Source organism: Crocodylus porosus, unplaced genomic scaffold, assembly GCF_001723895.1.
Source record: "Crocodylus porosus isolate Cpor-Errol unplaced genomic scaffold, CroPor_comp1, whole genome shotgun sequence".
NCBI lineage: Eukaryota > Metazoa > Chordata > Crocodylia > Crocodylidae > Crocodylus > Crocodylus porosus.
This window is the reverse complement of record NW_017728931.1, coordinates 6,129,401-6,153,357: the sequence shown is the minus strand read 5'-3', so window position 1 is coordinate 6,153,357 and position 23,957 is coordinate 6,129,401. Positions and strand designations below refer to the sequence as shown.

Here is a 23,957-nt window from a genome sequence, read left to right as displayed (position 1 = left end):
TCTGGTGTGACGACCAAATTTCCCAACGCGTCCTGCGAGGGCCCCACATTACCTGGGACCTTCTTTTTACCCCCTATGTATTTAAAAAAGGACTTCTTATTGTCCTTAATTAGTCGGGAGTGCCATCGGGAAAATGAAGAATAACAAGGTAGCCGGTGTTGATGGAATACAACAGAGATAGAGATTTACAATAGAGATTTTCAAAGGAGGAGAACATCTTGCATGTGTGTATGTGTGAAACCCTGATCTCTATGGAAGAGCTGTAGAGCATTGCAACAAGCCTTTAATACTGTAATGACAGAAAAACAGCTCAGTTGACTTGCCACTGAATAAGGCTTATTAATCCAACGTATCATAGTCCAGTGGTTTCCAAACTGTGTTCTGTTGAACCTGTGGTTTCATGATAGCTCATCAGGAGTTCTGCAAAGAGATTGGAGATAATGGCAGAGCAGGCTGGGAGACAGTGGACCACCATTGCGGGGTTGGGTCACTGGCTCCGTGTTAGTCTTTAGATAGGAGTAGGGGTTCTGCAGCAGAAGTGATATGAAAGGGTTCTGTGATTTCAGGAGTTCTAGTCATCCTGGACAGGAACAAATTCTGCTCCTGCTGAAGTTTGTGATAAAATTTCCACAGACTTGAAGGTGGTATTGACTCACAGCAAGCAGATTTATTTTAGTTTTGCACTAGACACTGGTAAGAGGCTGTTTAATCTGTTTAATCTCCCTCACCTGGATGTCTGTGGCCAGATTACTGATCAACAGCCCTGCTATATCTGGGGTAGGACTCACTGGAATGCAGTGCTAGGGACCCAGCCACCCCAGATCAGAGGGTGGAGGTGCAGGCATGAAAACTTCCTCCTCCATGTCTCATTTTGAGCAATGAAAGGTACAGCTTCCCTCCTCTACAGCCAGGCTCCCACCCTCCCACTCTGCAGGCACCAGGGCAAGTAAAAGTAGAATCTGAGCCCCTGAAATCCTCTGTGGTTCCCAGTAGTGGATGAGGACACAGCTGCTTAACAGCCATGCCTGAGGCAGAGAATTGTCCAGTGGCAAAAAATTTCCTGTGTGGACAGCTGTGTGCAGCAGCAAAATTGCTACTGGGCTCCCCAACTCCCATGACTGAGGAGGTCAGTAGTAGCTTTAGAGCTCTTTGTATCCTTTCTATTTGACATGTGGCACTTAAGTGTGGGAGCCAACAACTAATCCTCTGGGGAGCCCAAATCTCAGGTCCTTGCCTTCCTTCCAGGCCAAGGAGCCAGTGTCCCAAAGAGTACTGTGAAGGATCAGGCAGAGAAGGAGTGTGACACACAGGGCAGGGCCTTTTGAACTTCATGTCAACAACAGCTGATAAAGAATTCTCCAGTCTAGTGTGTGAGAATACTTCCCCTTTCTTCTGGATTCTGAAAATAAAGCCTGGTTTTGTGGCTTCTACCCCTAAGTGAAGACTGGTGTCTACGATAAGGCCATTGAAAGGTGGCTGCTGTGCACCAGTCTAGGACAGGATTCCGGACGGCTGTGCACATGTCTGATTCACTGCAGATCTTGGCACCAGATTGCAGAACATAGAATCATAGAAAATTAGTGTTGGAAGGGCCCTCAGGAAGTCATCTAGTTCATCCCCCTTCTCAAACCAGGACCATCCCCAACTAGATAATTCCAGACAGGGTTTTGTCAAGCTGAGCCTTAAAAACCTCCAAGGATGGAGCTTCCACTACCTCTCTGGGTAACCTGTTCCAATGCTTCATCACCCTCCTAGTGAGAGAGTTTTTCCTAATATCCATCCTAAACCTTTCTTGCTGCAACTTGAGCCCATTGCTCCTTGTTCTGTCATCTGTCACCACTGAGAACAGTCTAGCTCCATCCTCTTTGGAACCAGCCTTCAGTTAGTTAAAGGGTGCTGTCAAATCCCTCCTCACTCTTCCTTTTTGCAGACTAAATACATCCAGTTCTTTCAGTGTCTTCTCAGAAGTCATGTGCCCCAGCCCCATAACCAGTTTTGTTGCCCTCTGCTGGACTTTCCAACTTGTCCACATCCTTTCTATAGTGGGGGACCCAAAACTGGACACGGTACTCTGATGTGGCCTCACCAGTGGAATAATTACTTCCCTTGATCTGCTGGCAACATTCATACTAATGCAGCCCAGTATGCTGTTAGATTTCTTGGCAACAAAGACACACCACTGACTCATATCCATCTTATTCTAACATAAAATGGCTGCGTCCACACATGTAGGGATGTGAGTTTGCAACAGCACAAATAGTGGCACAGTTTTGTGTTGCTACTTTGTGCCACAGTGCATGCGCCTGCTCATGCACTTTGCAGTGGGACACATTGTCCCACTGCTCCATATGCTGTAGGGAAGGCTGGCTGGGGCACAGGGTGCCTCAGCACAGGGCTAGCTGGCAGGCAGCCCCTGCACTGAGGCATGCTGTGCCCCAGCAATCCAGGCAGCAGTACATGGAGATGGGGGAGCGGCAGCCCTGAGTTGCTGCTCCCCTGTCTCCACATGCCTCAGTGTGGGTGTCGATTATGGAGGCCTGGGGCTGCCTACTCCCCTGTCTCAAGGCACACTACACCCCCGCTAGCTGCAATGTTCAATTACAGTGTTCTTCAGAAAGAGAGCAGGGGAGTTGAGGGTACTATCAGTGCCTGGACCCCAGCAGTGAATGTTAGGGGATTTGTTACGTATAGTCTCCTCAGGGCATCCTTTCTGCAAAGCCCTTTCTTCTGAGCTCAGTCAGCCTCTACACCAGGGGTTGGCAATGTTTTAGGGCAGAAAACACCTACAACTTTGACTTGTAAGATGTTGGCATGCCAGGGCATGCAGTGAGGGAGATATAAAGGGCCTGATCCTTGTTGTGGCAATACAACCCCAGCACCTTTCTGACTGTCTGCCGTCAGGCATGTATGCTAAGCAAAATGCCTTAGTGTGCTATGCTCTAGCACCTGTGCTAGGGGTTGCTTACCTCTGCTCTACACAAACATCCCAACTCCCAGGCCCAGATACCTGTTCTCAGTGTGGCTCTACCTGAAGAGAGACCTTCCTGGTTTCCCAGCTGTACAGGGGCATACAGGTTTCTCTGCTGGCTAAACTCAGCTCTCTTTTACATGCACGTCTCTGCCTTGACCATGTTCTGGGAGTAGAACTAGGCCTTTCAAACTGACCTGTACTGATTGTGCTGTGTGTTTTCAGCACTTTAATGCAATATCACTAAATCAAAACAAACCAAAACTGCAGGAGGGGCCTATAAGCACTGGAGACCAGAAGAACCAAAGAAACACAGGCCCCCTTCCTTCAAACACCCACATGTGAGCACAGTTAAGCATGTGCATTACTTGGCAGGACTGGAGCCATGTGGTTTACGGAGTGAACGTGCCTTGGAAAATAGTCAGGAACACTTCAAGAAAGCCTGAGTATTGCATAAAACAAAGCCAGCTTTAGAGAAGGTGGGCCAGATTCTCCTCTTGATTTCCTCATGTGACTGAGATCTGTGGAGATGCAGGAACAGGAGAGTATGTCACATATTGTTAAGTTTTAATCACAGAATTTTAGGACCTACTTGAATGAAACAGTTGCCAGTAGAAATACTGACCATCACATGATCATGGTCTAAAGCTGCTGGGAAAAGCAATGGCATGATCTGTAGGCAGTATTTCTGCCCTGTTAGCACCGCCTCCTCTCCCCCCAACCATTTTGGTACCAAAGTGAACTGCAGCCTAAACACAACTGGAAGATTATTTGCCCTGGGCATGAAGTTTAAATGGAAAGTATGTATTGTTTGCTGCTTGAAGAATTCTATATAGGTCTGAGTTTCTGCACTGTGCTTTTCAATCCATGCTTGGGCATTGGGTTTGATTGACAGGGAGATGGGTAGAAAACTGATTGCTTCCAATCTGGCTAAAATAGTCTTATAGGATTTAACATTCCTTGGGGGCAGCAAAAGGGCTTTCAGGGGAGTGAGAGCTGAAAGGATGGCCAAAGAAGTCACTGATAAAAGCAGAGGAGCCAGTGTGCCTCAGCAAGGCCATTGACTCCATGTCATTTCATATCAATTGAGCATCTCAGCCATAGTGTGTGTGTTTATGGCTCAGAGGAATGACAAAACTAACAAACCCTGGTGGAGGTGGACTTAATGGTAGGGCTGTGCAAAGCTTCAGTAGCTGATTTGATTTGGAGGAGGTTCAACCCGATTCAGCAGCCAAATCTCCAAATCGAAGTGGGAGACCTCTTAAAAGGTCGGAATTGAATCAGAAGCCTCTGAATTGATTCAGAGAGATTCAGAGATTTGGAAGGCTTGCAGCAGACAAACTGAGAAGAAGGAGGGAGATGGGGTGACCATGGGCATGAATGGGAGTGGGCATGAATGGGAGCAGTTGATCAGGTTGTATTCAATCTTAGGAACTGGTCTCCAGCATTGATTAACTCAAACCAGAGGCCTTGTTGCGCTGACAATCATGGGTGACTGGTGCCACCTTAGTTGGGCGGCGGGGGGGGGGGCACATTCCTCCCACCCCACCCCATGATCAGTCAGCAACCAGGCGGGTCCCTGCATGGCCAATGTTGCTGACTGGGGCGGGGTTCCCTCAGTGGCTGATCACGCTGACTGGGAAGCGACCACGGCGCTTCTGGAAGTGGCTGAGGTGCTTCATCTGGTGCTCCCACTCCCCGACTGGTGCTCACAGGGTGGGGCACCGACACTCCCACCTGCCCCCCCGCCTGTCACTTAAATGGGGGGCTCAGCCTTTCAGGGGTGCACCAGCACTCTCAGGGAGTATACATGCATCCCTGTGCACCCCCTAGGCATCACCACTGCTGACAATAGAGTTAAATGAACTCCTAGTGCTGGTATTGATTTCTTCCTTTTCATGTCTGCAGGTGTTAATCACTGCTCCTTACCTTGTTATCACAGCCTGCTATGCCTGTTACTCAATCATTTGTTCATTCACCCCATTCCCATTATTTAGAGATCAACCTGACACAGAGGAGCAGCAGTTTGATTCCCCACTTTCAACAATGGTTTCTAATATTGTTACAGGATACAACTTACTTCTGAAGTAAAATATATTCAGTAAAAGTTTAGAAGTATAAAATATGAAATATAAAGGTAAAATGCCATGGCACAGTGAGATAGATAATGGGAAAAATATAAGAATACAGAATAATACATTATACTTATACAAATGCCTTTTAAGTATAATTTCATAAAGATACAATTTAATTCTCTATAAAATACCTATATAATTTTATATCCTTATGCTTATATTTTATAAAATACTTATTAGACTGTAATTTCATTACCTATGCTTTATGATGGAGGGAGAGAAGAAGAGGGGGAGGGGAGGAAGGAAGTAAAGGTGGAAGGATGAAAAGATGAAAAGAGAAATGCACCAAAAGGGGGAGGGTGCAGGCAAGGGGCTTCTTGCTACAGCTTCATGCCCGCACGAGCAGCTTCCATCCCTGCTGTTTTTGTCCCACTCTGCCTTAACACACACAAGTGATATGAGTTTTAACAGTTTGAGGAGCACTTTCACAGAAACCCCTGCACCTATCTCCGTGAAACTTGGCAGGCTTCATGCCCTCAGAAGGGGCTACCTTCCCTGCGTTTTCATCTGAATCTGAAAAAATATGGTAAAAGAGCTATAGCTATTTTAATGATTCCCCATTATAGTCTATGGCCAAATCCCTAAATTGGTGCTGAATCTCCAAATCTGAATCAGTGAGATTGAATCGGGACAGCAATTTGAATCACCAAATTGAATCACTGTCCCTCCAATTCGGCCAAATCCAAATCTGAATCAAATACTTGTTGCTTCGTATAGGCCTAGTAGACATATCTCAGACAGCTTTAAATGAGCTAGCGTGGGGTCCTCTGGGCAGTGCAGCCAGAGCCCCACAGAGTGCAGTGTAGGCTGCAGAACTCCCTGCAATGCCACCCACCCCAGGAAGCTAATTAGTACTTAGGTGGTTCATCTGCCCTGAGCTCCATTCTGCTTTAGCTGTACTGCCATGACCCCCTGGCCCAGCTAAGTGTAAGGCTGGCTGTGGCATGTGTCTGAGTTGTGTGAAGACATTTCCCCAAAAGTCACACCCAGAGAGGAGCATCACACTCACCTGCCATGCTGGAATGGGAGTCACACCCAGAGGACTGGCAGAGAGACAGCCCCCTGCTTCAGAGGACAAAGCGTGCTTTATGTGTAGAAGAGAGCAGTGTTCATAAAGTGGCTCTTTGGGCTCTTATAGAAGTTTCTGAACTTCCTGTTTGTTGCAGATGTAGGAGGGTGCAGAACCATGGAAATGCTTCAGCTGAGTGTGACCTGAGCCCCACACAGCCTAGGGTCCCCAGGCTACTGTAACTGGAGGCAACAGCAGTCAGGTTGGGGTTTTCAACCTCTCAGGTGACTTCACTTTGAGAATTCAGTCCAGCAGTGGCTTTCCAGGGTGCCCCCTTTCAGATGGCGGGTCCTGAACTTTGTATGAGGCATCCCCATGGCCATCCTATGTATTACCAGTCTGGACCCTGGCAAAGACTAAAAAGACTAGACCTATTCAGTTTAGAAAAGAGATACTTGAAGCGGGGACATGAGAAGGGTTTAAAAACTACTCAATGGCGAAGAAAAAGTAAATAGGGATTTCTTTACTTGTTTCTCTCAATATAAGAAGTAGGAGTCAGAAAATGAAACTAATAGGTAGTAAGTTTAAAACTAATAAAAGGAAGTTCTTTTTCATGCAGTATAAAATTAAAGTGTGGAATTCGTTGCCACTAGATGTTGTGGAAATTGACAGTTCAAAAAGGGATTGAACACATTCTTGGAGGAAAGAGGCATCAATAGCTATTGAGCATGGGAGTTAGAGACACAGCCTCTGAATTAGAACTTCCTAGATCTTAAATGCTGGAAGCTGCAAGTGAGAGACAAACAGTGGGGAAAAGCCCTATTCATACCTGGTTCTTTCTTCCTTTCAGCACCCACTCTCAGCCACTGTGTGACACAGGATACTGGGCAAGGTAGACCTATGGTCTCACCCAGTCAGTGGCAATTCTTATGTTCTTAGTAATTCTGCCAGTTCACAGAGTTGCTTGGCTTGAGCAACCTTCAAGGAATAACCTAAATTGTCTTGGATCCTCCCTTGAATTTCCTGTCCTGGAAATGTGCCCTGATATCGGAGATTGAGCACCGTCCACATCCAGGTTTGCTTTTAATCGGATAACTGAGACAGGCTGTAAGACCTGAAGGACTGGGTCTACCCCTTGCTTCTCATTCTCGTATGCTTTCTGGTTCTTCTTTAGAGGCTTTCAGTGCCATAAGTGGGATCAGGATGTTGACCTTTCAGTCTAGGCCCCAATGCCCTGCTGAAGCAGAAATGTAGCCTGAGACAAATTGGATGTGGCTAGTGCAAAGAGAACTTGGTTGTATTTCTGGGAAAAGAAAGAAGCATTAAAATGAGGAGAAGCTTTGATTTTTCTATTGAATTACCCTCCTGGTGCCTGGAGGAGTGCTCCTGGGCATGCATGGGCTGTGGGAATGACACCTGGAAATCTGTTCCTTCGTGTAATCTGAGACTGAGTCAAGAGCAGAATGAAACTGAAAGTAAAACAGGGTAGAAAAATCATGTTTTTGTCACTCTTCACTTGAGTGTCCATATTATCTGATTTCAGGGCTTAATGAACCAGCAGTCTTCAGCTGTGAAGCTCACAACAGAAAAGGACTGAGTACATCAACTGAAGGGCAGATTAACATAAAAGGTAAGGAATGAAGAGGCAGCCCATCTCGCTGCTGATACTACCATCTCTGAAGGATGCCTGGCTTCTTCCCTACTGCCATGTGTGGCTAGGGAGACTGTGGAATGAGGATATTTTCCTGGAAGCTGTGTTCCAAATACCCATGTCGTTCCTTCTCACTTGGGATATATCTATGTTAGGGCCAGAGATGACACCAGTCACCTCACCAGACATTTCTTTGGGCTGTTTTCCTCAGGGAGAGAAGGTGCTTCCATCCTCTCCTTGGGATAAGAGAGGCCAAACCACAAGTGTTCCAAGAACTGGAGGATGTCCTTTCAATGGAAGGGTTCAGGGAAGTGGGTAGTCACAGTGCACCACACTGTGGCCAGAGATCCTTACCTTCACAGTAGAGCATGTCACCTTAATTTACTTCCCTGACCGTTGTGACAAGAGCAAAGAAAACAAATGCCTGACGTTTTTACCTACTCAAAGAGGGTCTTCTAGTGGCAGCATGAAGGGTCACCCCTTCAGCATTGTCTGCAAGAAGGAACCCCACGTGAGCTGGCAAAGGAAAAAAAACATGTCGCAGAGAGCCAAGAGCATGGAGCCTACTGTGGCAACACCCTTGTCCTGCCCGCTCAGCGCCAGTGGTGCACACCAGGCTCCACAGGACTGACCCTCAGAGAGGAAGTGCCTGGAAGTTCATTTGAAAAGAGAACTGTCAACTGAAAGTCTGTTTTGGAAGGGCTGTATCACTCTCTTCCTTCCTTTGTATGCTGAGCCCGCCTCAGAGTTTCCATAGGAAATGATGGAAATTCTTGAAATGCTTTTGCAGGAGTCACCTTGGGCAGTCACAGGGAAGTTTTCTCTGAAATGTAACATTCACTCCACATCAAGGCTGAATTCTATTTTCAGTTCACAACCATAGGGCACTCACAAACTGCCGCAGAAATAGTCCTCTTCCACTCAGCAGCTTCTCTGCCCTGCTGTCAGCATTTCAAAATAGCACTGCTCCGACACCGAGGGCTGCAAACATTTCTCTTGACAGTGTAAGAACATACATGCACTTCTCTAGGGCTTCTGCAGCAGGCCAACAGAGCTCTGGGACAAAAGCTATCATGTGCTTAAAGCCAGGCCAGGCTGGCTTGCAACATTTTTCCAGGGAAACTAATTGGATGGCCTCTTTTTAAAATGGTTTATCCTGCAAATTGGGGCACCTCATAATACCATTGTATATGTATTCACCCTGGCCTCATGGCAGCAGCACATTCAAGCAGAGGGAGCAGTGGGTCTAGGTACAACTCCAAACCCAGATAGCCACTGCACTCTGTTGGCAGGTAGCTGGATCCAGGAAGGATGGGATGGAGCAGTGTCAGGACTGGATGCCCTGTGCAAAGGGAGACATTATTCTGGCTCATGAGAGAAGTTCAGAGCATGGTAAGAGCTACTCCCAGCTCTCTGCAGTGTCAGCACCAGGGACATAGCCCAAGATGACAGGAAATCAAGGCCCTTCTTTGTAAAATTACTGTCTTGGCAAGTGTACTGCCTTTTACCTGTCCTTTTCCCCCAGAGGGGAACATTTGCTGGCTGTTGGGCCCAGCACAAGACTGCTGGGGAGAAGAGTTGCCAATGGTCCCAATGGCACCGGTTCAAGTGACAGCCCCCCTGCCACTTCCTGCAGCTTTCTCTGTGCCTTCAAACCCACCATTTGGCATCTCCGCTGCCATGCTCTATTATAACGCCTTCCATAGCTCTGTAGCCAGCCTATCTGTCCCCTCCCTGAGTCAGGCAATCCATCCCCTACCTCTGAGTGGTGTGCCCATGAGGATAAATATATTTCTGACTGTCAGACACTGAATCCAACCAATTTTCTGTGTTACTTGTGCAGTTCTGACCTGGCATATGCAGTAGATCAGTGATACCTGGCCAGGAGAGCTGCTTTTCAAGGGGCTGGAGGGAATACAGCTTTCCAAACACATTTAACTATGTGACACCTGCATCATGAGCATGTACAGTTTCTAAATTGCCTGGATACCCATGAGCTTGCATAAAGCACCTCTGCCGCAGAGAATGAGCATTTGCAGGACATCCACCGTGTCTGGAGCTGTCGGGAAACCTTGGGGTGCCATGGTTCTCTACCTCTCTGCATGGCTTGGGTGTTGCTACTTGAATATGCTTTCTAGAATCTTCTGGTTGTGAGTGTCTCCCTTGTACCACAAACAGCCAGCGGGCACCATGAGGAAGGCTGAACCTATTCCTGTGTAGTGAGGCAAGAGTCTCTTGCAGGCCTCCTCTTTACTGAATTAGTGGTATTCCCTGCCCACACAAATGCCTAAATCTGCTGTTTTTGAACTGCAGCCTGATGCCTGCCTGCTACACGAGATAAGCATTGTGTTCATCAAGGATAGCATTTATGTACACCAGATCTGAACCTGCCTGGCTTTTTCCTGCAGGAATACCATCTCCACCCACAAATGTGCATGTTCGGAACAGATCAGCCCATGACATTTTGATTGCCTGGATCCCAGGCTTTGATGGCTATTCTCCTTTCAACAGCTGCAGTGTCCAGGTAAGCATGCACTTATAGTTTCATAGTTTCTAGGGTCGGAAGGGACCTGAGTAGATCATCTAGTCCGACCCCCTGCCATGGCAGGAAAGAGTACTAGGGTCAAACAACCCCAGCAAGGTGTACATCTAACCTCCACTTAAAGACCCCCAGGGTAGGATCCAGCACCACTTCTCTTGGAAGTTGGTTCCAGATCCTAGCCGCCCCGACCGTGAAGTAGCGCCTCCTGATATCTAGCCTAAATCTACCCTCTGCCAGCTTGTGACCATTATTCCTGGTCACTCCTGGCAGGCTTGGGGGAACAGGGACTCCCCCAATGCCTGCTGATCCCCCCTGACTAGTTTGTAACAGGCCACTAGATCCCCCCTCAGCCTTCTCTTCTGGAGGCTGAACAGGTTCAGGCCCCGTAGCCTCTCCTCATAGGGCTTGCCCGGCTGCCGCCTGATCATGCGAGTGGCCCTCCTCTGGACCCTCTCCATGCTGTCCACATCCCTCCTGAAGTGCAGCACCCAGAACTGGATACAGTACTCCAGCTGCGGCCTGACCCATACCTCATAGAGGGGGAGGATCACCTCCTTGGACCTGCTTGAGATGCATCTGTGGATGTATGACAAGGTATGTTTGGCCTTCCTGACTGCCTCCCCACACTGCCGGCCCAAGTTCATCTTGGAGTCAATGATGACTCCAAGATCCTTTTCCACCTTTATACTGACAAGAAAGGAGTTCCCCAGCCTGTAGGTATGGTAGTTCCCCAGCCTGTAGGTATGGCACTTATACCCTGTCCTCATTCTTTACATGGTGCATTGCAGGGGCCCTCAGAGGCTGCACACAGGAAATCAATCCTTTTTGGCCCTGCCTGTCTGCTTCTGGGCATCTGGGGAGAGCCCTTGGGCAAGGCTGTGTTGATTGCAGGGTGCATATGTTTAACAAATCAGAACGTGGGGTCCTCTTCAACCTGGGGCAAGTACTATAATTGGCTCAAGCATGGGATATGTGTTTTGTCTTTGTGGGGCACTTGGCAAGCCAGGTATCTCTCCTCTTGATGGGAAGGTGGTTTGAGGTGACACAAGGGTCCTAGCCTGATGATTTTATGGAGTTGATGCCGGAAGGTCCCTGGTGTCCAGATATTTGATGCTCAGTTGTGTGCAGTACACACTTTCAAGTATGTCATAGCAGTTGTGAGGTTGTGGTGATCAGGACAGGCCAGTGTTGCCCCTGGGGAGGCTCATGGATTGGGGGTAGTAAAAGAAGGAAAGGTGATGCTTCATTAGAGATCCTTAGAAGGCCCCAGTTCACCCCCAAACCAGGTTGGGTTTGTTGTTATTGTTTGGGGCGGGGGGAGGGTTTGGGGGCGAGGGAAGGTTAGGACATGCTTTAATGACAATTTGCTAAACCCATTGTGAAATCCATGCAAACTATTTTATATACCTCATGGTCCCTATATTTGCAATCTGTGTAGCTTCTAGTCAACCTTGTGTTGTAATGGCATGAGGCAGAGCAGGGATGTGATAGGAATGCACTCCTGTGTTCAGGACAGGGGTGGGTTGCAGTTTTACTGAACTGGAAGACTCATCCTTGTATCAAGGGACTACCAATGATGTGAGCAGGTTGCATCCAGAGGTGCTCACCAGCAGTGTGCCTGGCCTGCATAGCAGGCATCTTACTGAGCCCTCAGTCCAAAATATATGAGCAAGCAAGGAAAGGGGAGAGACCCCAGACAGGCATCATTTAGGCTCCAGCTCTGTGTGCAGCATGGGGCAGGGTCTGTGAGGAACTGACAGACTGTTTCCTGTACCTGGGGCAGTAGCTGGGTATAGGAGCAACAGGATGGGCCCGGGGCCAGCAGATGCCTCTTCTTCCAGTAGAGCGTAGCTGAAGATCTGGAATCTACAGGTATTGGTTGCCAGGAAATACCCAGTAAGTATGCTGCAGCTGATTGTTTCACACTTGAGCCATCTGTGTGTCATCCATGGAGCTTCAGGCTGTAGCTGCTCAGTGTCTTGAAAAGCTGCTCATTGTAGAGAAAGTCCATGTGCTAACATAAATCTAGGTGATGACTAACTGAACAGGGGTGGCACATGAGCACGAATCCTGACACCACAAGACTCCTAGAAGCTAGATGGCCATGGCAGTTTTCCAGGGAGGGGAGAGAGTGGGTTGGAGGGGTGTAGGAAGCTGTCCTGCTGAGATTGGTGGGAAATACTTTTAGCTTGAAAGAGACCTTTGCCCAAGTCTCATCAAGTGGGAATGCACCCTTTCAGCTGGAGCCTGATGTTAGGGAGGCTGTCAGTGAGCTGGAAATGTACAGGGAGGTTGAGGCAGGAACTGCCAAAAAGGCAGGTGGGGTGACATTGTGTGTCCCAGTGGGGTGGAGGCCAGGGCTGAGAGGGTGGCTGAGAAGCCCCCATGCTGCCTGGCAGTGTGAGTAGGAGAAATCCTGCTCCCACATCAACCCAGTGCAATGAGGAAAACAGGCTGGAAACTGTAGTAAATCCCTTATTTTTGAGGGCTGGTGGAAGCCTCCAGCAACTGTGTGCCTGAGTCACAATGTGATAGCACAGATGTGCAGTGGGAGAGCAGTGTATCAGAACAGCAGCCAACAGAAAGGGCAGTCAGTGCCTCATCTGTGGCTCTGAGGAGCTTGGTCTGTGAAGCACGAGACCCCTGCTACATGGTATCACTGTCTCCAGTGAGGCATCAGAGCTGGTGTGTAGCAATTCTCCAAATCTGAGCACTCAGAGAAAAGTTGTCTGGCATTTGTGCATTGCGTCACACAGTGGGAGGCATGAAAAGTTTAGAAAGGGCAAGACATTAAAAGGGTTGTATGAGGTCAGATGCAGGGTGGTGGCAGCTCCCACATCAGCGCTCACATAATTTCCACTTAATTTAGTTAAGAGATGCCAGTGGTTTGGCATCTTGCCAGTGGGCAAAGATCAGCAGCTGCTCTCTCTGAGCTGATGCAAACCCAGGGAGTTCACTTTAAAAGCAGGAGGTATTTGTGCAGGGATCCTATGCAGGGGCACTAACTCCAGTGTCCAAGGTAGTAATCATGTTATCTGGGAACCCTGGGTGCTGAAGAGTATGGCTCCCTGGGCTGCTGTCTTTAGCTTGCTTGAGAAATGGAGGAGCTCTGCTCTGTGCTGTAGCCCACTAGGGGCCAGTTCACTGGAAGAGTATGAGAAGATTATAATTTTGTGATAACAGTCTTCAAATACCTGAAGGCTGATTTCAGAGAAGATGGAAATGAGCTTTTTTCTAGGACCATAGGGAGCAGGACTAGGACCAATGGCTTCAAGTTTCAGCAGGGAGAATTTAGGTTAGAGATTAGGAGGAACTTTCTGACTATGAGGGTGATCAGGCATTGGAACAGGCTACCTAGAGATATCGTGGAATCTCCATCTTTGGAAGTTTTTAAGGGCAGTTTAGACAGACACTTGCCTGGGATGGTTTAGTCAGGGATGATCCTGCCTTGACCAGGTGCCTGGACTGTATATTCTTGTGAGGTCCCTCCAAGCCCTATTGTTCTATGATTCCTAAGACAATGTGAGTTAATGGTTATACTGCTCTATGGCTGGCCTCAGCTTGTGTTAATGTTTAATCAGTGGATTGTGAACACCCCACTGTAGGCTCACATTTCACGTGGAGCAACTGAATGCAGGTTGTGAAGCAGTGAGTCGTGCCCCAGCCTCTGTAGCCACAGCAGCTTTGCTAGCAGCTGTAGCACTGCAGATCTGTCACATGGGAGTGGGTAGATACTTTGCATGACAGTGTTCAGCTGCATTTGGGGTCCTGGTGGGCCAGCACACAGGCCGAGGGTACTGAACAGTATACATGCCTGTCTCTACCTCTGTCCTTGGGAAAGCACAGTGAGGACATGTCTGCAGGGCAGGTACCTTTCTGCCAGGCCTCAAGCACAGCTCCCTCCTCATTGCTCCTTATTCCATAGTTGGGAGGACAAGGGACAGCAGCACCTGTATGCTTGTGCCACAGCCATTCTGTTGCTATGCCAGTACCCAGTCTGACCTTTTGGGTAGGCCCAGGGTGGAAAGAACAGGAAGTGAGTGTCAGGCCATGGAGGATCCTGAGACACAAGTGCCTGAATCTTATTTCACTTTATACAACCAAGTGGCAGTTTTCCAGCTGCATAAGTGGCATTTTTGGCCCTTGAACACAGTGTGTGATTCTGTTCTCTATGCACTGCGAACATTTAAGTGGCCACACAACTTCTGAGCATGCTCAGTAGGCCACGTACTGTCAGGACAGGCACACACTTACATTTTTTTTTTATCGACTATCCCTTGTTAGGAGGATAATGTCTGCTGCGGGGATGGGGGAATTACTGGTGAGTTTTAAGGTGGCTGAGGAGTCCAATCTGTGCTCTGCAAGTTTTTCCACAGATATGACAAATGGTGCCTGAGTGGGGGCACAACTGTTGGCCAGGACGTTGTGCACTTTTTTTCCTCCTCTGTCATTTCTTGGCTTCCTGAGCAAGACAGTTCTCTTTGAATTAGGCTTGATGTATGGTGCAGCACCACTGAGACCGGTTCCCATCCAGCACTTCCCAATTTGTAGGGTTGATGCCACCCTTCTTAAGGTATGCTTTCAGGGTGTCCTTGTAGCTCTTCTGCTGTCTTCCACGGGTCCTCTTACCATGACTGAGTTGAGAGAAGAGAACTTGCTTCGGGAGATGAGAGTCAGCCATCTGCACACAGTGGCCAGCCAAGCAGAGTTGATGCTTCATATTCTTTGCCTCAATGCTGGTTATGTTAGCTGCAGAGAGCATGCTGGCATTGGCTTAGTGGTCTTCCCATCTAATATGAAGAATTTTCTTGAGGCAACACTGATGGAACCATTTCAAGCGCTTAAGACCTTCAGTATTGTCAGTCACATCTCACATCCATAGAGAAGCATAGGGATAACCACTCCACTGTAGACCAGGATCTTAGTTTCCATTTGCAGATCTCAGTCAGAAAAGAGATGGCGAAGCAGCTTTCCACAGGACACCCTATGTTTGATTTCTACATCAAGACTGACTGACTGTGCTAGGTGACTGCCAAAGTATGGGAAATGCTTAATATTTGCCAGGTGTTCTCCACCAATGATAATTTGTGGGAGAGGGGGAAGCTTGTTCTGGGGCAGGCTGATGGAGTACCTTGGTCTTTCCAATGTTAAGGGAGAGTCCCAGGCTGTGATAGACACCTGAGAAATTGTCAAGGGTGAAAGTCAGTGATGCCAGTTTTGGTAATTTTCATTTTGCTGTGAAGGCACTGCAGGTTGAAAAGCTGACTGTCCATTTGATACTCAAGCCCAATTCCAGGAGGAAGGTGGTCATGAATGAGAATCAAAATCACAGCAAGATAGATGGAAAAAACAGTTGAGGCAATGACGCAGCCGTGCTTGACACCAGTACAGATAGTAAATGGGTCTGTCTCTGATCCACTACAAAGGACTGTGGCATTCATCCTGTGATGGAGTCCACTGAACTTTAGTGGACAACCAAACCTAGCCAGCACCTTCCACAAAGCTTCAGAATTGATGGAGTCAAAGGTCTTGGGTAGGCCAACGAATGCCATAAGCAGCTCCTGGTGTTGTGCTCTACACTTCTCCTGGATCTGTCATACAACAAAAATCATGTCAGTGGTACCCCAAGATGGTCTAAAGCCACACTAGGATTCTGAAAGTACATCTTTGGCAAGGGAGAGGAGGTGATTCAGAAGGATGCGAGTAAGAATCTTCCTGGCAAGAGGGGAGGACAATGCCTTGGTAGTTCCCACACGCTGACTTTTCCCCTTTCTTAAAGATGGTCATGGAGCCTGCTCCAACACACTGGAAATCCAGCATGTTGGAGTAGACTCAATTAATCAAGTCAGCTGGAGTACTGAAATTAATGTGCTCCAGCAGACTCTAGTACCATGTGTATCAGTGTCCCTGCACTGAAAAATGGAAGTGGAGCACTTTGAATTATAGCTCGTCAAATGAACTTTAGTTCAAAGTGCCCCACATGATGTTTAGGCATTTTTAATTAGCATGGCTCAGTAATTAAAGCGCCTCCCCACGCTTCCTGGCACACATGTAAAAATGCCTAAAGTTGGCATTTTTTAAGTCAGGTGGAACTTCCTCGTTAACCCATATTTTGATGAGAAGTTGGTGAAATTTTTGTGCTAGTGCTGTTCCACCAGCTTTGAAGACATCTGCCTTCATCTGCCCAGCGGGTCTTGTTTAGGGCAGCAATATCAATGTCGTAGTTTACAAGTTCTCTAGCCACTATGGTGGTTCTTCGTTCAGGACGCTCGCTGTCTGGGGAGTCCATGAGAGTGCGGACATTCCGTGTGGCAAACTTCAGTATACACGTGTATACTTGGCATAGATAAGTCACAAAGTTCCACCTGGCAAAAAACCCACAACTGGTGGGTATGGTAAGCAGGACTCACTTGTGTTTGAATCCTGATAACTGAGTAACTATAGTACTTCCCCAGGAAGCAGGATATATAGCTTGTATGACCTCTCATCCCTCTCCCAGATGGTTTTTGAACCTGCATTTCTTTGACTTTCCAGCACAGCACTCTATTGGAGGTCAGTGTAGAGGTCAGGCATTTCTCAGTTTGCTCTCTAGCCCTCCTTTTGAAGCTGGCCCCCTGGGCACCAAGAGAAGGAGCTGTGTGGAGCAAGGGGATTGGTGGCCTTATCGAATGGCTGCTACCTTGGAAGGAAGGAGGCCCCTGCATTCTAGTCTGGGCCTTTGTTCCTAATGGGAAAGAAACTTCCTCATTGCACTGTTATGCATACATTTTATCCAGAGACTATTAAATGCAAGGAGAAGTGATCGGACAGAGGTCTAGATAGTGGTCTGGTTGCTAGACATTCTGTGCTGGGAAGTCAGGACGATAAAGGTCCTACCCAGTAGGACATAAGTACATAAGTAATTGCATACCTGTATAGTTTACTGCACACATCCACACTGAAGTTGGAAAAGAATCACAAACTATGTGTAAGGGCAAAAAACATTACTTATGTGGCTTGGATTAGTGTCATTTAGGTGCAAAAAGGGCTATAGAATTCTTCCTCAAATGTCTGCTTGATACATTCACAGATTAGCACTGCAGCAAATCTTCCATTAAAGTAACGTATTGCCACTATAGTAATTGAAAAAAGAAGGCTTTTAATGCTCTGTAACATGCCCTCGACACATCTTGCTCATGAAGCGAATTCAAGATAGCAGGTACAGTTTTTTCACTGTAGTTTTCAAGATGCATTTCTTCCTTTTTTGTGCATGATCAGACACCCCAAAGTGAACTAGTTTTCAAAGCCAATGGAACTCCCTCCTGGATTCCCAGTTTCTGTTGTGGAATTTAACAGTGGAGGCATTTCATACCTCTCTGGCCCTGAGACTGAGGACAATGGAAACAAGTACAGTAAGTGGAGGTTTGTTCCTGATGACTGATTGGCCAAGTATAGATAATCATTTATTTGGATCCTGTCTTTGAAGTTAAAGAGAGTTCCAAATCCAAGTCTATGTTCTACTGTTTTTTTAATAAGCTATTTTATAATTGATTCATTTAACTAGCAATGGGGAAATAAATGGTAGGGGGCAAGTGGCAGAGGAATCAGGCAGCCTTAACTCCCCCTGCCTTTCCCCCCCTGCACCTTGTCCCCTAAAACCTGCTCCTCCCACCACTTTCCCCCACTGCTGCCTGCCTTTCCCTGCTCCCCCCCCTCGCCAGGCAGCTCTCCCACTGCAGTGCTTGTGCTCCCTGAAGCCTGCCCCCCTGATCCTGCATTCTCCTGTGCCTGCCCACTCCTGCACCATGCTTACTCCTTGGCCTGGGAGGGCCTGGAGCACCCATGTTCTCCAAGCCCTGGACTAAATTGTGGCCAGATGCAGAGCTGCAACTCAGGGTAAGGAGCAGTGGTGGCGGGGACACAAGGCAGGACAGCACAGAGCAGAGGCAGTCAAGGTGGTGTCAGGATGGAGATGATGCAGGGCAGAAGTCTTAGAGTGGGGGGCAGAGGCTGTGGTAGGGGGGCAGAGCAATGGTTTCAACTTACTCCTACCCTTGTGCTCAAATCCAAGATGAGGTAGTTTTTCCTCCATGTTGAATGAGGGGGAAACAGGGGGGATGACTCATCTTGGAAATCAAGCAATTACAGTAACTTTTCTGTTGCCTTTTATTAGGAAAGTTAACATTTATAAATTCTATATTTTTTAAACTTCTTATTTGGGGAACATTTATCTTAGGAAATATGTTTTCAAGTTGCACATTTTAACAAAAAGTGTTGTTTGGTTAGAACTTACGTTGTGCAGAATGTTATTTTTAAAAAGCCAATGCCATGCCACGGAGAGAACCTTTGGTTCTAGGTGGCACTGTTGGGAATGCCTAGTACTTAGATATTCAGGACTGGTTAGGTCGAATCTTCAGTCCATTGCCTGCCCATGAGTCACAGCTCTTTTAGCACCTGCTGATGAATGTGAGTTTTGAACAGGATATACCATGAAATGAGTGAGTGAGCCACACTGCCTCTTTCCATTTCCTCTCAGTTATCTCCCCTTTACCTACATTTAAATGATACTTTCTCTGATACCATCTTGGAGACTGTGTGTCAAGTATAATGAAAGTGAAAGGGGTTATGGAAAGCATCCTGTGGAGAAAGATAATAAGTCTAATATAAGTGTTATAACAGTATCTAATAGCATATCCAACAATACTTTCCTACTGAAGCTCAGGAAATGGGCTGGAAGGTCAAAGGATTTCCTATGACTTACTTTTCATGACCTGCATTTAGAAAATAGCCTTTTAAATCAGAAAACAAGACGTGATTCCTGCAGAAACGCTGCTGTGACTAAGCCATTTTCCTCCTGCCCCTGGAAATATTCAGGCTGGCTTAGCTGAGCACTGTCTTATCAACAGTGTAGCTAATTCTTTAACAGGACAGTGATTAAATAGGATGCTCTCCTTGTGACATCCCTCAAAAGTGGAGTTACCTGTTCTTTTTCTGAAGGATCCAGGTAAACCCAACTTCTTGGGAAGGAACCATTTAGAGTTGAGATAACACCGATGCATGTAGAATTCACAATGAAGACTAGTCTCAGCTGTGTCTTGAGCATCCATTTGTACATTCTTTTGGTCACTCATCATACATTCTAGCTCTGCTTTGGACATTCTTATTGAGTGTTTTGCTGATATGAACTTCCTTTGCATTTTGTAAGCCAAATTGAACACTGACATATGCTACCATATGCAGCCATTTTCCATTTACTTTTATCAGAGTTATGGGCATTGGTTCAAATATAGCATTTGGCTCCATTTTTATTTAGTATAAGTTCACTGGTATTCAGTATGTAGTAATGTAAATTATATCAGGCAAATTCCCTTTACTTGCAGTTGACCTTGAAAGTGCACAAGAGATCATAGACTGGTAGCAATGAGCTAGAGAGATTCCCTATGAGCAGGATGTTGATAGGCTGGCTCATGCCATCACTTTAAGAATAGCCATGTGAGCAAAGTCTTTGTGTGGCACGGCCTATTGACACTGCAGGGTGCCAGTGAGTAAAACACTTGCAAGTTCAAGAGAAGAATCCTGATCCTTCTGGGCTTCTGTCTGACCCCATTGTGTGTGCTTTGTGTTATGGCTGATCTCATCAGGACTTCTCCCCCAGTTAATTGAACAGTTTGAAAGATGCCTCAGTGCAGGGAATATGATCTTTTACACAGATCTGCCTAGTATGTTCTGTGATTTGCTGCTTTTTTCACATCCTTAAAATATTGGGATCATTAATAGAAAATAACTTTCTCTGAGTCATGGTGAACTTGAGAGCCTCTTATTGACATTTTAGAGTGGGGTGTTCAGTGCCAAATGTGATCTTCTTAAAGTTGCTTCTTTATTATGTTTTATGTGTCTTCCTTTGTTAACATGGGTGCACACAAAATATGCATTATTTTTGCTGTTCTACTGTGAGGCTCCAAAATGAACATGCAAGGTTGGAGTCTGAGGCCTGGCTGTCATTAGTGTCTTCCTCCCCAAATCTCTCTTCCATGAGGGCTGAGGCAGCATCAAGAAAACAACAGCTGCCTCCATGCTTATTGTTCTGAGAAAGAGAGTCAGACTTCTGAATCCTGTTTACAGGCTTAAAATTCCCGCCATCCTTCTGATACAGCAGGTTGTTGCTGACTAATCCCTGTTTATGAACTGTTTTTCTATGTAGGTCAAGGAAGCTGTTCCACAAAGTGTTGGCTCACTGATGATCTACAACATCTCTGTGCCGCCTCATCTGTATAACATCCAGCAGCTGTTGCCCATGGTGAATTATAGTGTTCGTGTTTCCTGTATAAATGAGGTTGCCTGGTCTGCATTTAGCTCCTGGATTCCAGCCAGCACAACTGAAGGAGGTAGGAAAAGAGCAGCTAATATGTACAGAAGGAAATCTGTGCAACGTAGGGTGCTCTCCAGCTCTCCATAAGTAGGGCCCTAATGGATTCATGGCAGAAATAGGCTGCCCTGTGGTTCCTTTAATTTTGCAGGTTCTCCTGCGTGCCCTCCCCATCAGCAGGAAAGTGAAAACCACAGTTTTAAACATAGCGCCATTTTTGCCTTCCCGCCAGTTGGCAGCAAGCAGCAGGGCTGCTAGGGCCCCTTAGTCAATCAGCAATGGGGAGGCAAAAACGGTGCCATGTTTATTTAAAATCATGGTTTTTGCTTTCCTGCCAATCAGGAGTGAGCCACAAGCAGGGCTCCTCCACAGATCAGCAGTGGGGGGAGCGGGAGCACGCAGGGGAACCTGCAAGATTAAAGGAGCTGCAGCGCAGCCCGCTTTTGCCATGAATCCACTACGGTCCTATCCATAAGGCATTACATTGGTTTATGGGGCACTGACAGCTCCCCCAGCAGCACAAGAGGCAGCTCTAGTTTGTAGTTTGCATTGGGAATGTGTGGGCTGAACCAATTCCCCTTCCTGCAGCACTGAGATTTGAAGTGGAGGTCTATGTGGTCCCAGTGGGAGCAAGAGCAGGGCCAGGGCCGGATCCAGTGGGAACATGCAGTGGTTTGATTCCTGCTTCACTAAAGTTTAAATCCCACTATCTGGGAGGGGCACCAGCATTTCTATTCAGGCAGCAGTGAGGGAATCACTTGACTTAGTGGCTCATTATAATCAACATGATTCCTGTTAATCTCTCTTCACTCCATAGGTGTTAATAACCCTCACCCTCTCTCTTTATTAATTGTCTCAGTGTTCCATTAATCAAGTCATCCTTTCTTCTGCAATTTTGCTGTATATTAACCAGTCCTGGTAATATGTCTTATTTCACAGCCCTGCAGCACAACTAGATTGTTTGGTTAATTGAGTATTGCTGTAGTTTTTGGCTAATTTCAATGTTAGGAACAGCAGGGAACCTCTTTCTCCACTCCAGAAGGAGTGACTCCTATGCTGCTGTGGGCAGCTAGGGCCAGGTCCTATCCTTCCTGTTCAGAGGGGCAGGGAAGAGAACAGGATTCCTACTCAGCTACATTTCAATTGAGCAGCTTGAGAAAGATATTTGAGCAGTGTTCATCAGTTTCACCTGGGAAGTGATTGTGAACCCTCCTCTGTAATCCAGGTGTATTTCATGTTCCTGTTGAGTTCTGATGTGGGTATCAGTAATCTCACAATGGGTGTGGTAAATTCAGTCCTTGGTCAGACAGACTCTACTGTTATTTTAAGGCCCACTTCTGCTCCATGGATGTCAATCGTTTGGCTGTCAGATCGAATCTTTTAAAGAGGCAACATATGCTCAGCTCAGCACATGCTGCACAGAGCGAAAAATATGGGAGTTCCTTCCATGCTGTGCACTGTGGTGCTTAGGGTGGTAAAAGGCTAGTAGGTGTAATGCCTGGCCTGCCCACTGGCCTATCTTGGTGCAGAGTTCCAAACCCTGCTGCATTTAAGGTGCACTCTTGTAAGAGTGAAGGGAGAGGGCAGGGTCTGGCCCTTGTAGAACAAAGTTCTGGCACCCTTAGTAGGGAGAAGGGCTTGGAAAGGAAGCTAACTCCCGAAGGAGCACTACCCTGTTGTGAGCCCCTGGAAGAGTACTGTTGTTCTTCAGTGGAATGTGCTGTAGGATCAGGCCCCCATACAAGACGTGCAGATCCCTGACACTGAGCTTCCCAGGTCTGGTTCTGTGACCTGGGAGCCCATCACACCCTTGCAGCTGGTGATGGACCTGCTTGCCTGGTGTTCTCCCCTCTAACTCTGGGATCTCTCTGTTTCTTATAGCCCCGTCTATTCCACCTCTGAATGTAACAGTGTCATTCAATGAGACCAGCTCCTCCCTGGAAATCAGATGGGTCAAGCCACCCATTGGGCCAATGCATGGTGAGCTGCAGGGATACAAGATTTTGCATCAGTGGCAGAACTCCAAGTTAACTGTAAGTATGAAAAACATAGTAGCAATCAAACATATAGCTAAAGTATAATGTAGTGCTGACAGGAGTCCCAGCTCTGATTAAGCAGCCAGAGTGCGGTGACTGCTACCCTTCTTGCTGGCTTGCTGTTCCCAGTGCTTTCATCATGAAGTGGTCTCTTCCCTGTGTATTTATACAGTATCTAGCTCAGCAGAGCCTGGTTCTTGGTTCTACCTTTGTAAGTAACAGCAGTTGCAATAATAGTTTGGGTTATTCTTGTCTTAAAAGAGAACTGCAAACCTGGAAAACTTGTTTGACCACAACTACTTCCATCTCATCTCTAGCATAGCATCAAGGCACTGTGTATCATGTGTTTGCTTATGTTGGAAGGCTTGGGGAAAAGCTTTGAAGGAGGAGTTTGGATTTAGTAGGTTTTTTGCACCCGTTTTGTGAATGAAAATGATGATGAGGCATGTGGCAGGGGAGTCACATCCAAGTCAAATCTTCCTGGTATGGGACTGACTCCAGGCCAGTTCCATAGGCTTGCCCCTGATTTATGCTGGAGGTGGCTCTTCAGCTGCACAGTCTCTTAGAGCAGGGGTTCACAGCTTATGGCCTGCACAGCCTTTGGACCTGGCCTGTAAAACTGTGGCTGCAGCAGCATTTGGCAGCAGGGGGCTCTGCCCATGTTGTGCCACAGCTGGGCGCCAAGGGCTTCAGTAGAGAGGCATCTCTCTCTGAGCTATGCTGCAGTTGAGTGCCCAAGACTTCAGCAGAGGGGAGCTCTCCTTGCACCGTGCCACAGCTGAGTGACAAAGAGAACCGGTGGAGATGTTCAGGTCCTAGGACCCATAAGTTTTAGACCTGAGGTGGGTCATTCTGCCTCTGCTGGAAAATACTGCTGAGCCTTGTCTTTGTGCATGCCAAGAGTGCTGTTTGGCATCATAACTCAGCAGCTTAAGTTCAGGGAGTGGTTTGAAGGGAAACTTTTGGATCTTGAATTTAAAACACAGAACTTTGCTGTGTGTCATTTTTGCTTTTACTGCGCTACCAAAACATTGGTTATTGGGGAGGACAATGGGCAGAACTGCACTTGAGACTGAAGTTATTGCACTGTGGAAATGCCCTGCATGTGACACGTGAACATACCATATCACTATAAACTAAGCCCACTGGGGGATGGGGGGACTACTGCCACTGCTGGCCTGCTGAGCAACCCTTGCAAAGCCAGCAGACCAAGGCACTTAAGGGAGCCCACTCCTGCCCCAGCCCTAGCACAATCTGTGGGCAAGGCAAGA

At 47.2% G+C, this 23,957-nt stretch overlaps 1 protein-coding gene across 2 annotated transcripts in view; it reads left to right on the top strand.

Annotated features, from left to right (window-relative positions):
• MERTK (MER proto-oncogene, tyrosine kinase) overlaps positions 1 to 23,957 on the top strand; it is a 74,223-nt gene that overhangs the window by 15,137 nt on the left and 35,129 nt on the right. For both annotated transcript variants that reach the window (XM_019544094.1, XM_019544093.1), the window contains exons 5-8: positions 7,656 to 7,742; positions 10,172 to 10,287; positions 20,486 to 20,669; positions 22,532 to 22,683. In XM_019544094.1, the coding sequence (XP_019399639.1) occupies positions 7,656 to 7,742; positions 10,172 to 10,287; positions 20,486 to 20,669; positions 22,532 to 22,683 (539 nt within the window). The remainder of the gene's footprint in view (positions 1 to 7,655; positions 7,743 to 10,171; positions 10,288 to 20,485; positions 20,670 to 22,531; positions 22,684 to 23,957) is intronic.